Raw genomic sequence first — 19,024 nt, 5'->3', positions numbered from 1 at the left:
ATCATGGTGAATAATTCTTTTAATATATTGTTGAATCTGGTTTGCTAGTAGGGTTTCCCTTTTAGTAGCATTCTTTCTGAAAATATTTTTCATGTATTTTTACATTCAGCTAGCATTGGTTGAGCACTTCCTCTGTGAAAGGCACTGAGCTAAGGATTTATTATATCTCATTTATTTCTTACTATGGCTTTGTAATAGGCAAGTGTGTATTATTATTTTTGTTTTAGATGTAAAGAATATGGAACTTAAAATAGTATGCATTTTGTCCAAGATTTTACTGCTAATGGGTAGTAAAGAGAAATTCAGTCTCTCAAGGTTTTTTAAACTTTTTATGTTTTGCTGTACTTTCCTGACTATATATATCAGACAGAATGTCTGATTAGTCATTGGAGCCTGGGAACCTTTTATGAGTAAGCAGGCAATGAAGCAATTGAAATTCAATAGATTATGTACAATTTCAGTCCAACTAAACTGTCTGCTTTTGATCCTTGTCCCCATTTCTGCTACAGAGCCTGTTCTGAGCACTCCCTAAGTCCACAGAGGTCTTTTTCTTTTTTTCAATTCAGTGCTACTCATTTGACACTTAGTAATATATTACTACCTCACATAATTCACAATCCCAACCTTTCATATTCTTCAGGTTGTGAAGTTTTCAAAGACAGAGACCTCATAATGGATTTTTTTCTAACTCCATCTCTGATGAGATTAGCCTGGTGGTAGGGAATAATAGATGCCATATCAGTCAGGTTTTCCCCAAAGAAGCAGAACTAGTCGGTTGTAAGTACACACAAAGACATATATGTATGCAGATACATGTAAGGAGAGGTATCTCAAGGAACTGACTTATGCAGTTGTAGAGTCTGGCTGAAAACCACAGGGCAGGCTGGAAACTCTGGGGGCAGGAACTGATGATGCAGTCCTTAGGAGAGGAGGAATTTCTTCTTTCTTAGGGAAACCTTGGTTTTGCTCTTAAGGCCTTTCAGTTGATTGGTGAGGCCCAAGTATCAAGGATAATCTAAAACCTGTTATAATAGATATTAACCTTATCTACAAATTATCTTTACAGCAACAGCAAGATTATTATTTAATTTAATTGGGTAATATAGCCAAACCAAGTTGACACATACAACTAACCATCACAGTCTATTTCATGTCAAGTATGTAGTCATACACATCTCCTTAAACCATATTTAATCTGTAAATAAAGGCAGTAACAAAGTCATACTTCTGTCTAACTTAATGTACCTCTCCTACATACAACCTCAAACGTGCTAATTCCTTTCCCAGAAGAGGATCCAAAATCCTTGGGGGTTGTTTACTCTTCTTGATACCCTGTAACTCAAGTACTGTGATATAAAATTAACTATTTATTATTAAGACATTTTATGTTAGATGATTTGGGAATAAGAGAGAGAGGAAAACAAAGAAACTTGCTAAAACTAGTCATGTGGGCATAACTGGTATTTATAACTACCTTTGTCTTCTATCCATTTCATATTTTTTTCCCTCAGGAGGCACCCCAGCTGGTCATAGTTCTTAAACTAGTAGGGTGATACAAATCTCATTTAAGTAGGGTCTGGGCCATTAGTCCTGCTTGGATTGTGTTGTAATTTTCCATTGATCTTAATCACAAGACATGGTAAAACTAAGAGATGCCATAAGGAATCTCTTGTATTCTGGACATACTCTTTCTTGCCTCCATTGTGGAGGAAATGTCACCTTGGTAGTCAGGATCAGCTGACCCAGCCAGCACAGTAATTCCCTTCTTTGTCTGTTAATTCAGAGGCCCGAGAAGCCCAAAGCAGCCAAGTGACAGCCTTAACTTACAGTTCAATGGATTCATTGTTGTATATGTTGTTGGAAGCATCCCTCTCTTTGGAACTAACGCCTCTAGGACAGCAGAGCATAAAGTCATGGGAACAGGAAGCAAAAAATTTTGCTAGTGGGTTGCAAGGGGTTATATTGAGTGATCTCAGTTCCACCTCCATTTCTTGATTCTTGCACCTTTGAATCCTGGTAGTTGGGGAGAAATAGAACCATATATTTGATACTGATTCAGAGCATATACAACATTCTGGAGAACCTTGTCCCAGCCCTGCAAGATATTGCTGCCTAACTGGTGCTCTAAGTCTTCAAAAGGCCATTCCACTATTCTGTCAAGTCAGCTACTTCAAGATTGTGGGGAACATGGAAAGAGCAGTGAATTCCATGAACTTGGGCCTTTTGCCACATTTCTTTTGCTGTGAAGTGAGTTCCTTGATGAGAAGCAATGCTCTTTGGGATACCATGATGGTGGATAAAGTATTTTCCAAGTCCATGGATGGTTGTTTTGGCAGAAGCATTGCATGCAAGAAAGGCAAATCCATATTCAAAGTAAGTGTCTATTCCAGTAAGAGTAAAATGCTGTCCCTTTCATGATGAAAGTGGTACAAGGTAATCAACCTGCCACCTGGTAGCTGGCTGATCACTCCAGGGAATAGTGCCATATTGGGGATTAGGTACTGGTCTCTCCTGCTAACAAATTGAATACTCATCAGTGGCTATAGCTAGGTTGGCTTCACTGAGTTGCTGAGCCCATACATAACCACCATCTTTGCCACCATGGCTATTTTGTTCATTAGTTTATCAGATGGTGATAGAGGTGGCTGAGGAAAAAGGCTAACAGGTTATCTACAGAATGGATCTTATTATCTACTTGATTATTAAAGCCTTTGTCATGAGAGAAATGGAAATTAAACAACAATGAGATGCCACTACAATACCTATTAGAATGGTCAGAATCTGGAACAAGGACAACAGGGAAATGTCGGTGTTAAAAACAAATAAACTACCAAGTCATGAAAACACGTGGAGAATCTCAAATGCATACTTGTGAAAGAAGCCAGTCTGAAAAGTCTACATACTGTATGATTCCAATGTGTGATATTCTGAAAAAGGCAAAACTGTGGAGATAGCAAAGAGATCAATGGTTGCTGGGGGTTGGAAGGAGAGGGATGACTAGACAGAACACAGAAGAGCTTTAGCACAGTGATAATACACTCTGTGGTACAATAGTGGTGGATAGGCCATTATATATTTGTCTAGACCCATAGAATATACAACACCAAGAATAAACCATAATGTAAACTATGTGAAAAAAAATAAAGTCTTTGTCTGCTGAGATCACCCTTTGATGAATATTCACAGGGGACACAGATATCTTCACATTTTTTACCCATTCAGAGAAGTCTGTCTATATGCTTCTTCTCTAAATTTCCTTGTCATCAACTTTCCAGTCATGTCCCTTCCAAGTCTCTAATTATCCAGCCAAACTATAGGCCACAATCCATGATTCAGTATGTAACCACATATCTGGCCATTTCTCCTTTTACCAAAGGAAACGTTGAGATATATTTCTTGAAGTTCTTTCTGACCACTGGGAGGATATACCTTCACCAATTTTCTTCAAGGATGCCCCAGAAAGGAGCTTTCAGGTTGTGCCTGCATATTTGTAAACTAAGACAGAGGACAGAGGTGTTTTTTTTTCCTCAGTCAGCAGATCATAGAGAGAATTCTTCATGATGCCAATAGTGCAGGCTGGGAGAGAGAAAATAGTGTAGCAATAGTGGGGACCATGGGCATTTGGGCTCCTTCCTTACCTAATTTACTTGTGCCTTTTGGGCTTGAGCTCAATTTCATATATGCCATGTCTATTTGATAGTGTAGTGCTGCTCTGCACAGCCAACTTTATGGCTTTGTTCATCAGACTATGTATAATTCATGATGGGCAGCTTAGCTCTCTTTGTAACTTGGTGATCCATGATTAAGTATTCAGTCTCTACTAAGGCCCAGTAGCAGACCAAAAGATATTTGCCAAAAAAAATAGTAGTTTTTCAAAGAAGATGCCAGAGATGTGCTCCAAAATCCTAAGGACTTATTCTGTGATTCATCTATGGGATCCAAAAAAATATGTATATCTTTCACTGACATTTCATGCACCACTGGATCTGCTAGATCTTTTGGTACAAGTGGCAGAGCATCTTGCACAGTAGCCTGAACCTGTTGTAGAACCTTCTTTTATTCTAAGGCTTCCTCAAAACCAGTATCCTTTAGGCACTTGGTAAGTGGGTTGAAGTAGTACACTCAGGTGAGCAGTCTGTTGACTCCAGAATCTAAAAGGCCCAGTAGGAGGAGCCAGATGCAACAACTTGCCATTTATCTTAGGTGGTATATTTCTTGTATCACTAGGCCCCTAGAAATTTCACTGTGGTGAAAAGAGACCCTGCATGTCCATTTCCCTGGACCATGGAGTCCCAACATTTCCACTTTCAACAGTATATCCAACTATAATGTGTATATATGTTCATCAAAAGATGCACGCTAGAATGTTCATAACAGCACTTGAATAATAGCCCCAAAAAGAAAATAATCCAAGTGCCCGCCAGCAGTAGAATGGATCAGTAAACTGTGTTACATTCATTTGCAGTGGGAGTGCTGTGTAGCAGTGAGCATCAACAATGTGCAGTTACGTGCAACAATACTGATCACATAAGGAGCCAGACACAGTAGAGTACATTTAATATTACTTATATTTAGTACCAAGCTAGGCAAAACTAAACTATGATGAAAATCACTATAGTAGATGTCCTAGTTAGGAAGGGACTATTAACTAGAAAGCACTATGAGAGGAAATTCTAGTGTGCTGGTAGTGTTCTATTTCATTATCTGAACGCTGGTTACATAGGTATGATAAGTTTGTGTAAACCCATCAAGCTTTATAGTACATATATGTATATATCTTGAGGGTGTAACAATAAAAAGTTAAAAAATAAAAATAAAGTCATCTGGGTGGCTTAGTTGGTTAAGCATCCTACTCTTGATTTTGGCTCAAGTCATGGTTTCATGCTTCATGAATTCAAGCCCCACTATCAGTGTGGAGCCTGCTTGGGATTTGGGATTCTCTCTGCCTGTCTGTCTCTCCCAATAAATAAATAACTCTTTAAAAAATTTTAATAAAATAAAAATAGAGAAACTTCTTTTAATTTTATGGCTGTTCATATTAGTCTATGACATCAGATAATATCACAATTCTAGGTTTAAGTATGCAACAAATCAAAACTAACATGTGTCTGGGAAGTTCTTCCAAGTGTTTAGACTGAAATTTTTAGTTTGATTTAGGGAGACCCCTTGATGTATGTTGAACCAATTATGCCACATCCTGGCTTCTTTCTAGGCTCTCACCTCATTTGGCAGCCTCTTCATTTAAGTAATTCCCTTTCAACTTCTGGCCACTTGTGTCTGCCTTTCCTTTAGTAAAAATAGCAAAGCCCCAAGCTAACTAGTGATTGTGATATTTTAAACATGTAACGGCCTATTTTTAGTTGTGGCATTTAACGTTTTAGCTAGTTTGGCAGTTATCTAATCAGGACTGCAGTATGAAGGTTACTTTTGATAGTCTAGGACCCCTGCTCATCATGATGCTTGATCATTAATAACGCTGATTAGAGGGGAAAAAAGTGGTGAAAATGAAGAATCCAAAAGAGATGTGATAGAGGAGGTGGTATGGGTAAGTAGAAGTTTGAGAATGGTGACAACCATATGAAAGAGCCCTTCGAAAACATCCAGTCCAAGTTGTCTTGATGTGTGGTCCTCTCACCACCTACACCAGAATTACTACAGACCTGGCAAATTACATTCTCTAGAGATATGGCATAGAAATCCACAATTTGAAGAACTAACTTTCAACGTGATTCCAAATTAGCACTAAAATTTGAGAGCCATTTAATGATCTAGTCTATTTTGTTTATTTTACGTATAATAAAAATGACCTGGCCAGATGAATAGGTGACTTGTCCATATTCACACAGCTAATTAATGTCAGAATTAGAATTAGAACTTAGCTTTCTTGGTTTTTAGTAGTTTGGGTAGCTGTCAAATAAGATACATGGGGTAGAGTAGATAGGGTTCTGAGTTTCACAGCTCATCTATACAGAACAGTTTTGCTTCTCTTTGTTTTATACATTGGGCTTCTGTATTATATTTAAACAGAGACTTTTTTTCTTATTGATTCAATGTCAAAAAAGATGAAGGTCTGCAGTTAATTCCTTCATTCATTCAGTAAGTTCATAGACTCTGAATGTCACATGTTAGATGAAGTTAGTGGTTGGTAATATTGAGATAAAAACATAGTTGTCTTTATGCAATTTGCAGTCTCATAAAGGAAGTCAGATAGGTAAAACAAGTCCAATAGGTGCTTTTACATATGGAGAATTGTGTTGAGATACATAGGGAGATGCTTTGAAGGATGATCTGAAGCCCTCAGATGCATTCTGAGTATAGGCTTTCTAGGCAGAGGCACCAGCATAAATAGAGGCACAGAGGCTTTTTTTTTTTTTTTACAAATTTTTTAAATGTTTTATTTATTTCTGAGAGAGAGAGAAAGACAGCGTAAGAGCAGGGGAGGGTCAGAGAGAGAGAGATACAGAATCTGAAACAGGTTCCAGGCTCTGAGCTAGCTGTCAGCACAGAGCCCAACACAGGGCTCAAACCCACAAACTCTGAGATCATGACCTGAGCCGAAGTCGGATGCTTAACTGACTGAGCCACCCAGGTGCCCTGCACAGAGGATTAAAGTATCATCAGGTAGTTAATGAACTGAAAGAAGTTACATTTGGCTGGAGTAGAGATTAGACTCAGAACTGAGACTCTGAGTCTTGAGTAGTGATCAGAGGACAGATTGTGAAGAGCCTCCTATGCCACATTGACTTTTGACTATCCTGATCAAATTGCTTTTTAATTAGTTCATTCTGGTTAGAAGTGTGGGAATGACTTGTAAAGATGTGAGCTTATAAACAGAAAGAATAAGCAGGAGTTTTTCAAAAGCTCCAAAGAACAAAGTTAGGAAAATAAGGATCTGAGCCAGTGTATCACAAAGTGTGGTGCTTGGATCATCTAGGTAATTTACAAATAATGCAGATCCCCAGGTAATTGGTTCAGCAATCTGGTTCAGTACTTCTGGAGTTCACAAACCAGTCTAAACTAAACATATCTATTGGTATAATTGATGGGGCTTAGTGATTAGGTACCGGTACAAGGTGGTGAGAGAAAATGACAGTTAGAGAATGACTCCCAGGTCTCCAGTATTGTAAAGTTTCAGAAATGATGTGTTCTAGGTGAAGTCAGGCCTTTGATATACGTATGAAGCCTCAGTAGGGGTAGGGATAATTGGGTGGGTTGATTAGTCAGTTGGGAAGTTCCTCCAGGTTAATGGAATAGATTACTGTGGCCCAGTTTTCAAAGTGTTTAATAAATGGGCAGAGTACCTGAGGTCAGTAAAGACAACAAAAGGGACTAAAGGGTAGAAAAGGCAGTGCTTCCCAAATTTTAATGTATTTGTGAATTGCTTGAAAGTCTTATTAAGTTGGAGATTTTGATTCAGTAGATCTGGAATGGAGCCCAGGATTCTACATTTCTAATAAACTCCTACATGATGATGAAATTGCTGGTTCACGGACCATAGTTTGAACAGCAAAGATAAAGGTGTCTGGTGTTCAAATTTACCTGCATATCAGACTTTCCTGAATATGAGTCTCTTGTCTAAATATTCTAATCTGATTGGTATGAAGTATTGCCCAGATATCAAGACTTTTAAAAGCTAAGGTAATTCTAAGGTGTAACAAAGTTTGAGAATCATTGATTAAGGCCAGGGGTGACATATGTCATAGTATGAAAGTGGCAATGGGAATAGGTAAAGCTGGCTCCACTCAGGATCTCCTGGTACAAGATGTAGGGACGAAGATCCCAGAATCCTGTATTGGGAATAGCCTGGGTTTAGCTATAGCATAGAGGAGTAGAATACAAAGGAAGGGTGGGTAGGAACATGTGAAGATCTTCTTCCTGGGTGGTGGCTGAGGAGGACAGGGATAAGAAGTACAACTGAATTGACTCCTCCAGGTTACATGGCTAGAATTGGAGGCCTTGTGATGGCTACTGACAGCCATCTTTGCTGGGCTTCCCACTGGAATGTCTTCATCTGTCTCCAGAGTGGTAACCTCAACATATCCAGGAAGGAGTGGGCCAACTATTCCTCTTTTTATTTTTTATTATTTTTTTTAATGTTTGTTTATTTTTGAGAGACAGAGTGTGAGCAGGAAAGGAGCAGAGTGAGAGAGAAACACAGAATCCGAAGCAGGCTCTAGGCTCTGAGCTGTCAGCACAGAGCCTGATGCGGGGCTCAAACCTACAAACTGTGAGATCATAACCTGAGCTAAAGTCGGATGTTTAACCAACTGAACCACCCAGGCAACCCCATTATTTTTTTTTTTAATTTAAAAAAAATTTTTAATGGCCTTTGGATTTGTTTAATAAGGGACAGGGTGAGGGGCACCTGGGTGGCTTAGTCGGTTAAGCGTCCGACTTTCGCTTAGGTCATGATCTCGCGGTTCGTGGGTTCGAGCCCCGCGTCGGGCTCTGTGCTAATTGCCAGCTCAGAGCCTGGAGCCTGTTTCAGCCTGTGACTCCCTCTTTCTCTGACCCTCCCCCTGCTCACGCTGTCTCTCTCTCTCTCTCTCTCTTTCCTAGAAATAAATTTAAAAAAAAAAATTAAAAAAAAAAAAGGGACAGGGTGAAACTTGGTGGGTTGGGTGTCAAGAGCTCATGTCCCCATGAACTTGGTTATTAATATTTATTGGTCACCTTCTTGTGATATATATGAAATAATCTATTATTATGTTTTTTCTCCAGATATTATAATAAAAACAAGTGGCAAGATGTAGCAGCTGTGGCTGAGTTTTCACCACTTTGAAGATATGCATGAATGTGGAGCCAAAGTCCATAAATCAGAATGTCTGCCTGAAATTATATGTAATTCGAAAATCAAAATTCTCTAATTATTTATAATATATCCTGGTGTTGAAATTCTACCAAGTTTCTAATAATTTACTTTTAATCAGTAAGGAAACATTCTTCTGAAGTTTCTTAAATATGTGTATTTGTATTGTAAAATAAGAACAAATATCTTAAAAGACTGTACACTAGATACTACAACTATTTATAAAAAGCCAAGTACCAGAATACTATGTAACTTCCTTTGTTTTTTCCCCAAAGTTTATCCTCTGTATGGATTAAAAGTTGTAAAGTTGTTGAAGCACTAAAAATGAAAATGCTTATATTACAAGCTATTTTTAACAGAACTTAATTGAAACCACATGAGTGAGAGACCTAATTCCAGGTCTGACTGAAAGAAACTCTATACTCAAGTTTGCTGAAGCAGGGAATGTATAATAGGTACAATCAATCATACACTAAGTATTTGATATGTTTCCTCATCCTCAAACCTTTAGCTAATACTATCTGTAGGATTTTGTGTGTTCGTGTGTGTGTGATATTACTTGTTGTGGCGTCTCTACACTGCCCTTCCTAAAAAGCAGCAGCCCTGTAGTCAGTGACCATAATATAGCTGTTTAACTGTTGGTGAAATTGTAACTCTTGATGGTTTATTAACGTTATACATAAAAGTAAATAAGAGTCACATTTTCAAAGCTGCTTCAATAAGAAAGAAAATTCTAAAATGAATGAATGAATGAATGAATGCTACACAAGATAGCAGCATTCATTTTTTTAAGGCATTTTATTTTATTTTATTATTTATTTATTTATTTATTTTTACAAATAGTTTATTGTCAAATTAGTTTCCACATAACACTCAGTGCTCATCCCCACAAGTGTCCTCCTCCATGCCCATCCCTCCTCCCCCCCACATCCATCAGTCCTCAGTTTTTGTCAGCATTCAAGAGTCTCTCATGGTTTGCCTCTCTCCCTTTCCCCCACCATTTCCGCCCTTCTTCTCCCCCTTGTTCCTCCGTCAAGTTCCTCCTAATCCTCCTATACGTGCAAACATATGGTATTTGTCCTTCTCTGCCTGACTTATTTCGCTCAGCATAACACCCTCAAGGTCCATCCATGTTGCTACACATGGCCAGATTTCATTGTTTCTCATTGCCATGTAGTATTCCATGGTATAGATAAACCACATCTTCTTGATCCATTCATCTGTTGATGGACACTTAGGCTCTTTCCATGTTTTAGCTATTGTGGAGAGTGCTGCTATGAACATTGGGGTACATGTGCTCCTATGCATCAGCATTTCTGTATCCCTTGGGTAAATTCCTAGCAGTGCTATTGCTGGGTCATAGGGGAGTTCTATTGTTAGTTTCCTGAGGAACCTCCACACTGTTTTCCAGAGGGGCTGTACCAGTTTACATTCCCACCAACAGTGTAGGAGGGTGCCCGTTTCTCCACATCCTCGCCAGCATCTAGAGTTCTCTGATTAGCAGCATTCATTTTTAAAGAAGAGTTCCATGAAGATATTTTTGTAAATTATTTGACAAGGTTTTAAGCAACTAACAAAGCTATTTGTAATTTCTACTTCACGTTTCCATCTGGAGATGAAATACAGGAAAGTTGTTAGGAAATGTAGAAGAGAGCATTAAAGATGGTAGCTAAAACCAAATTTAGATCTGATTTTTAAATCAGTACTCAACTAACAGAACAACTCTTGTGATAGTTTTAAAAGCAGAAATGTCACAAGCAGTGAGAGGAAAAAGAAATGAAATAGAAGTCCTATTCCAGGGGCACCTGGGTGGCTCAGTTGGTTAAACATCTGACTTTGGCTCAGATAATGATCTCACAGTTCATGAGTTTGAGCCCTGTGTTGGGCTCTGTGCTGACAGCTCAGAGCCTGGAGTCTGCTTCAGATTCTATGTCTCCCTCTCTTTCTGTTCCTCCTCTGCTCATTCTCTCTCTCTCTCTCTCTCTCCCCCCTCTCAAAAATAAATATAGAATTAAAAAAATTAAAATTTTTTTTAAAAAAAGGAAGGCCTATTCCATACTTTCAAGGAGTTTATAATCCAAATGGGAAGGGAAAGGATAAATTGCTTGATAGTTTCTAATCAGGTGGTAGGTTCTTAGAAGAAAGAACGACACCTGATTCTTAGGCTGGGCCTAGTGGGGCTGGAGGAAATAAGTACTTATTTCATACTTCTGATAAGGAAAATAGAGGTAGCTCAGAGAGAGGTTAATATATAGACCAGGCTGATGTGATTTTGAAAGTGACAGAGCCTGGATTTGAAGGCAGGACTATTTAAGTCCATTTTGTTTTATCAGCTAGAACATAGGGAAAAATGAGAGGCAATGAATTGTAATTGGCATGCAAGGCATAGGGGTAGAGGTATGACTTAAACTATGAATAAGAGAAAGGAAAGTTGAATAAGCTTGATTGCTGTCTAGAAGACGTGAGAAGTCCAAAGAGGACTACTGTTGGCAAATCCTACAAGAAGGTTGTATTCTTCACTTTATATCTGTGGGCAGGCCTCAGAGGTCTTTCAGTGAACCTCCCTAGAAGAGCGTTAGAAAAAGAGTTCTCAGGGTGCCTGGGTGGCTCAGTCGGTTGAGCGTCCCACTTCAGCTCAAGTCATGATCTCGCGGTTCGTGGGTTCAAGCCCTGCGTCGGGCTCTGTGCTGATAGCTCAGAGCCTGGAGCCTGTTTCGGATTCTGTGTCTCCCTCTCTCTCTGGCCCTCCTCTGCTCACACTGTCTCTCTCTCTCTCAGAAATAAATAAAACATTTAAAAAAATTTAAAAAAAAGTCTCTTATGTCTTGGCCCCTCTCTGTTTTCCTATTATTTTTGCTTCCCTTTCCCTACATCCGTTTTGTATCTTAAATTCCATATATGAGTGAAGTCATATATTTCTCTTTCTCTAATTTTGCTTAGCATAATACCCTCCGTTCCACTCATGTTGTTGCAAATTCTAACCTGCACTTTAAAATGTTGACCCATTTTATATCTTAAATCCTTCCTGGACTCCATATGTTCTTCTATGTACCCATTCTTCACCCTTTTACACCCAAATTTCCTAAAAAAAAAAAGTGCTGTCTACTTTCACACCTATCCCTCACTCCTCAGCACATCCTCCTCCTCCTCCACCTGCCCCCAATACACAGAGTCTGGCTTCAGCTCTGGTTCTCCACTGACATTACTCCCCTCAAGGTTACCAGCAATCTTCTTGATGCTAATCTAAGGGTATATTTCAGTTCTCTTCTTACCTAACTTCTCTCTCCCAGCTACTGATAACTGCAGACAAGTGCCGTTTTCTTGAAAGCCTCCAGAAAGGAATGACCTCCCTGAAATGTTACACTCCAGGCTTTTAGTCAATCTCCAGCTCTTTCTCTTCCCTTTCTTCCGAAGGCTCATTTTCATCTGTTCATTCTTTAAATTTTGGTGCTCCTTGGGGTCTATTCTAGGGCCTCTCCTCATGTTACATAGTCTCTCTTGGTGGTTTCATCTATCTCTGACTCCAGTTACCATCTTTGCAGTTGATCCCAAACCTTTTTAACTGCCATGGATATTGGTAGTAGACATGTGTGGTGATTTTCTTTGCATCTGTCTGTCTCCCAAGAGATGGGTTGTATTTCCTGTATTCCCACAGCATCCTATACCTTTCCATTATCATAATGTTAATTATTATAATAATACTTACAGTTAATTGTCAAATCTCTTTTTTCCTCCTAGACTGTAAGGTCCTTGAGTGAAGGAACTACCGTTGTTCATTATTGTATTTTAATTCCCCTCTACCTCCATACTAACTGGGTCTTGAATTTCTAAGCCATATGGTTTAGGTGGGATTGATCCCTTCCTTAATTCCAGCGTTGGGCCTTTAATGGTTTTAAGTAAATTAACTAGCCCACCCAACTCTGGCACAATGATTGGTTTAGGAATAGGGCCAGACCTAAAATGACCCTATTGGAATCAAGTTCAAATTTTTTTTTTCTGGGAATGCTGGGATATAGACTTTTTCCTTTTTACTCTTGGATTTTTACCTGAAAGGATTTTACCTGAAAGGAAAGCTGCTGGAACCACCTGTGTCCACACATGGAGGCTTAGGAATGGAGTTCACAGAGAGATTAGAGCCGTGATAGAGAGGCTGCATTCTTGATATCATTGGGGCAGTCACTAGATGCAGCTGTGCCTGAACTTTCCATCTACTTTAGGTCAAATTATGAGAGCTCATCAGTTTCTTTTTAAAATTATGCTAGGTTAGTTTGGTTTTTCTATTGTGTAATATAGAATATCTTAACTGATGAACTCAGCCAACACCTGCCTAGAGTTGTAGATCAGTGTAGCCAAATGCTTACTTGTCATTACTGCATGGGTTCTCATGGTATCTGATATTCAACATAGCCCCACCCGAACTTATTTTCCCCCTTGAAGCAGCTCTTCTGTTTTCTGTTTCAATGTTATTAGATATCTTCATCCCCCAAGTTACTTAAGCCAGGAATTTAGCCATCATCCGTGATCCCTCCCTTTCTCTTATCTTCTCGCAGGCAGTCATTCACAAAGTCCTGCTGGTCCTGAAACCTAAAGAGTCCTTACTATTTCCCATTCCCCTCCATTCCTATGGCTATTCTCTGACTTCATGGCAGTATTTCCTTGTCTGATTTAGTGTAACAGCCTTAACACTAGATTCTCAACCTTTATTCTTCTACCATTTAGTTAATTTTCCACAATGCATCAAGAAGGAGCTTTCTGAAATGCTCATCTGATTATGTTTTCTGCTGAAAATCCCCCAATAGCTCTTCAGTGTATTCTGAATACAGTATGATCTTTTAAATTTTTACAGAATTTTACATAATTTTCTTAATCTAGTTCAGTGTTACCACTAGATTATATTATAGGCCAGTGAATTTTTATATTTTCTTCTGCCTGCAGCCCTGCCTGTGCTGCTCCATCTGCCTGAAGCACAAGTCCCCCGCCCACATCCTTTTTAGCTTCTATTTTAATTTTAATCCCTATTCATTCCTTCCTTCAGAAAACTCTCCTTAATTCCCCCAAAAGACTGTCTTTCTTTGTATTCCTGTGATATCCTGTATTTGTCCACATCATAAGATTTGTCACAGCGTACTGTAATTACCTGTCAAATTCTTCACCCCCCCGCCCCCAGACTATAAGCTCTTCAAGTTTAAGAACCACATCTTGTTCATCAGTGCATTTCCAGGTTCTAGCATAGCTGCCAGAGACACATTAAACATATTATTGTATTGAAAAATATTTGTTCAGGAGCATGGGTGGCTCAGTCGGTTAGGCATCCGACTTCAGCTCAGGTCATGATCTCATGGTTCGTGGGTTCAAGTGCCGCATCAAGCTCTGTGCTGACAGCTTAGAGCCTGGAGCCTGCTTCGGATTCTGTGTATCCCTTTCTCCCTGCCCCTTCCCCCACTCACTCACACTGACTCTCTCTCTCTCTCTCTCTCTCTCCCTCTCAAAAATAAAAAGAAAAGAAAAATATTTGTCATAGAAGTGTGGCATTATATAAAGGAACTTCCTTTTAATAGAATAGCATTCTAATAGAATTCAAGGTCAGGATTTCAATCAGATTTATTTTACATTGAAGTAAAAGTTTGATTGCTTAAAATCACTTATCACAATATGTAATAACTTGTTTGTTTACTTGTTGATTTCTTAAGGGCAAGGTATATATCTGTCTTGTTATTGTACTCTTAGCACCAAGAACATAGTAGGTGCTTAATGTCACCATCTCTTTTTGATTGTTTCCATTAGCATACAAAATTCTCTGTTATCTTCTGTCTTAAAAATAAATAAACCAATTTTCCCTCTTCCCATCTCCTCTCACTCCTTATTTTCTCTGCTCCCTATCTCAGCAAAACAGAGGAATTGTCTATACTTGCTTTAACACTTCCTTTCTACCCTTTATTTTTTTGAAACCACTCCAGTCAGGCTTTTGCACAGATGACTTCACTGAAACTACTCTTGTCAGGATGTCCATGTTGACAAATATAACGGACACTTACATTTTCAGCAATAATCAACACAGTTGATAGCTTCCTTCTTTTGGGAACATTTTCTTCTCTCCTTATTCTTCTCTGCTGGATCCTTCTTCTCACGGTCAGTGAGTGTTGTCTTTGTTGAATCTTAGTCCTGGACCCTCTTCCACACATACACATTCTCCCTAGGTAAACTCATCCATTCCATTATTTTAAATGCCTTCCACATTTATCTTTCTAATCCTGTCTTCTCCCCATATATTTTACTCAGAATCCGTACATGGAGGTCTAATAGACAATTCAAACTCAATATATCCAAACTTAATATGCTTGATTTTCTTCTTCAAGCCTGTGATTTTCCTGTTTTTTTTTTTTTTTTAATTGGGAAATAACTTCCATTTAGATGATTAAGAGAAAAACCTAGGGGTTAATCCTTGGTTTTTATTTCCTTCACTTATATCAGAATTCCTATTAGCTCTATCTCCAAAATAATTCCAGGAGCACTCAGCTCCTCTGGCCTCTTTTTTTCTTCTTCAAACAGGTCAAACCCATTTCTGCCTCAAAGCCTTTGTACTTTTTTTTCTCTCTGCCAGAATGAATGTTCTTCACTACCTTCCTTCCACGGCTTGTTCCTCTTCATTGTTTAGGCTTTATTTTAAATCCCTCGTCTTTGGAGAGGACTTTCCTGATCATTCTATCTAAATATGGCCTCCTCCAGATGCTTGCTACCAACTAATATGTTGTTATCTTCTAGCACAATTTGCAAACATCTTGTTTATTTTGCCTCTTCTCACTGAGAACTAAGTTCTCAAGAGTAGGCATTTTTTGTTGAACAAGATTTTATAGATTTTGTTCCTACAAGAGCCTGAGACCTTGGAGGTCCTCAAGAAATATTAGTTGAATAAATGAATGTTTTTGTTTTCTGGTCTCGAACTACTGCCATTCCCTTAAAAAAAAATTTTTTTTTTAAAGTAAGCTTCACATCTAGCGTGGATCCCAGCATAGGGCTTGAACTCATGACTTCGAGATCAAGACCTGAGCTGAGCTGAGATCAAGAGTTAGACACTTAACCACCTAAGCCACCCAGGCACCCCTGCCTTTCACATATTATATAGCAGTTAATCATCAGTTGGTTTAAGAGTTTTTAAAACTAAGGTAACTTGAGTCCTTTTATGTATTATTCAGGGAGTTTTACTTGATCATCTTGATTCTGAATGTCTCATTCTCTGACATTATTGGTGAAAACTGAACTTGTTTCATGAGAATTTAGCATAATTGAGGCATGCTTATTAGCATTGTGATTAAGGGAACAAGATTCCAGTTTTATTGCCACCTTCTCCCATATCTGTGACCAGAAGAGTTCCCCTGTCTTTAATGTTATTGGAAGCAGGTGGACACAGACCCTTAGGTATTGCGGTTTTGGGGAGGCTGAATCATCTATTCCTGAGTGAAAATGTAGGCCTTACATCTAATATGACAGTTACACATTAATATAATATTAATGAATAGAAAACAATTACTTTATTTCTCACAATTCCTCCTTGCTGATTACCTAAAGTAAAAGAGGCTACTTTAAGATACCTCAGTCTCTTTGTGGGAAGAGGTAGTATTAAGTAAAAGAAAAAAATATATACACTGTTGCTGAATTTGAACTTATTTTCAATTTAATCTGCAAACTTAAGTATCGTTATGTGTCCTATAACAAACTTGTGTCATTTCATTGCTCTCTTATTATGTAGTTTGAATATTACACTGCAACATAAAGGAAATGTGATGAATGATAGCAAGTTAATTTAGTTTTTTCTGTACCTTTCAAGCATAAATCTAAATGACTCTACAGAAATGAAGTTATTACATGATTAGAGAATACTAAAACAAAGTATCTCTTATGCAAGCAGTAATGTTCTTTCCCTTACTATTAACATCTATAATTATCCATGAAGTAACTTTTTCCCAAGATGAAAGCATGCAAGGTTATTGTATTTAGAAACTTACTTCTGAAAGGACAAGGAAATACTCTTCTCTCTGCCAGCCATGGACCAGCCACGAGCCCTCTGTGTCATTAGTTCTATATACACACGTTTGAGTCTGTTTCCACTCTAACTCATTTAGTGTAACTAATTGAAAAGCAAAATAATATACCCCCAAATGAATAGTTGATTTATAGAATGTGCATATATTCTCACTTCTAAATATTGCATAGACTTCATTTTTTGTTTATAAAAATTTTATTCCATATTCACATTTCTTTTTTTTTTTTTTGGAGAAAAATACAGTTAACCTTTGAGCAACACAAACTTGAATCTTATCTGTAGATTTTTACAGTTCAATGCAGTAGATGAATTTCCTTTATGATTTTAATATTGTTAACTGTTTCTGTTATTGATAGGGCTTCTGGTCAACATTAGGCTATTAGTAGTTAAGTTTTTGGGGAGTCAAAAGTTATACTTGGATTTTTGAGGTTGCAGGGGTTGTGGCCCCTTACTCCCTTGCCCACTTGTTCAAAGGTCAACTGTGTACATAGTTCATTTGGCCTTATTAGAAATCTTTCTGTGTTTGGGGCCAGAATCTCGAAGATTATCTTTATACACGTGTAGTCCTGTGGTTTTGAGCCTGTATTGCCCAGTAAGTTATGGACCTTGGTGAATGAATCTTAAGATGAGGACGTTGTATGTCAGCTTCTCAGAGAGACCTTCCTCACCTCCCTCATTTTATTACTTAGTTCTGATTCAGAAGCTAGTCTAAAATTACCTTGTTTACTTGTCTCCTCATATAGAAAGTTAAATCTGTCTTCTTTGTTTACTTTGGATCCCCAGTATCCAGACCAAGGGCACTTAAGCATGTGTGGAATTAATAAATTAATTTCTTAATCACCTATTTACAGAGCTTAAAAAAATCTTGTAACAGTGAAACTCATCAGGTAAACCGCTGAAATTCTCAGTCTGCCTATTTCTTTTCTTTTTTATAGAAAAAAAAAAAGGTCTTCTATAGAGAAGACCCCTTATTTTGGAGTTTAAACCTTAGCTGTAAATTAGTGAGAGTTGGTAGCCACTCAAGGAAAAGACAATTTGATTTGTATGCCTAATTAAATGAAATCTTTCAAGCAGTTTTTTTTCCCTAGCCTTCCAACCACATACCAGTCATTTACTGACATCCATATTTATCACAGATTTTCATCCCACGGTACAAAAATTTCTATTCTGGAGGGGGAGTGGGTGAATAAATGGGGGTACTGAAAATTTATAAGATCAGTTTGATTGGAACCCTGATAAGTTTTGGCGTCCCGGGTTTAATAAGACTGTAAGGTCATTTTCGAGCCATGTTTTTTTCTTTGGAAAACGGTTTTCCTCCTATCAAATCCATTTGTGTACAATTCCATTGTAGGATTCCTCTCTCCCTACATACCTAGACGTTACGATAAAGCTTAAATCCTGAGCTTCCTGTCATTAGCTCTCACAAAAGGCTAATTCTCAGTGTCTGGGTTCGAGGAGCTGGTGGTAAACCTGAAGGCGGCTGCCCGCAAAGCCGGGCACAGGCCTTCTCTGCTGGAGGCCATGGCTGTGGCGGGTGTCTGGGCAGGGTTCTCCACCAGCCACGCGCTGTCAAGCTCTGAGCCCACACCCCTCGCGGCCCGGTGCGGGCAAGCCTGTGGCTCCGCACCCAAAGTCTACCCTAGGTCGCGCGCCTTCCCGGCTCAGGGGGCAGCCGGACCCGGCCAGGCGCCAAATGGAGGTACGAAGCGTTGGACGCTGAGGAGTAGAGGGCAGGGAAGGGTCGGCTGCCCGTGGAGCTCTAAGCATCTCTCTTTGTCGTGGGAGCAGGAAGCCGAAGCCTCTGCATTCCAAAGTCTCGGGCGTCGTTCCCGCGCCACCGCGCAGTAGCCTCAGATAACAGCAGACAACGTCACGGAGAAGGACGGCGACCCGAGAGCGTTCCCCCTTCACTTCCCCAACCACCTCTATTCTCCGCCCCTCCCCTCCTTTCCGCGCACACCCCGCCCCGTGAGCTGCCACGTGAGGGAATCCACTCTTTAGCCTATGGGGGCCAGCTCCGCCCCACGCCCCCGCCTTGCCCCCTGCTTTGCGCGCCGCCACGTGATGCGGCTCACTGCCAGCCAATGGACGCCGGTCTTGCCTCGCGCCCCGCCCCGCGCGCCGTGGCCGTTTGAAGTGACTAATTTCTGTCATATGACTGAGGCGCTCATGGG

General features: G+C 39.3%; 1 protein-coding gene across 1 annotated transcript in view; it reads left to right on the top strand.

Moving 5' to 3' along the window:
* MEIKIN (meiotic kinetochore factor) overlaps nucleotides 1-8,900 on the top strand; it is a 98,397-nt gene extending 89,497 nt beyond the window's left edge. The window contains exon 14 of the mRNA XM_077768917.1: nucleotides 8,722-8,900. Within this exon, the coding sequence (XP_077625043.1) occupies nucleotides 8,722-8,753 (32 nt within the window). The 3' untranslated portion in view covers nucleotides 8,754-8,900. The remainder of the gene's footprint in view (nucleotides 1-8,721) is intronic.
* Nucleotides 8,901-19,024: the final 10,124 nt, after the last annotated feature.

This window comes from Crocuta crocuta, unplaced genomic scaffold, assembly GCF_008692635.1.
Source record: "Crocuta crocuta isolate KB4526 unplaced genomic scaffold, BGI_CrCroc_1.0 scaffold64, whole genome shotgun sequence".
Lineage (NCBI taxonomy): Eukaryota > Metazoa > Chordata > Mammalia > Carnivora > Hyaenidae > Crocuta > Crocuta crocuta.
Note: the sequence above shows the minus strand (reverse complement) of the source record. Positions and strands in the feature narration are given on the sequence as shown.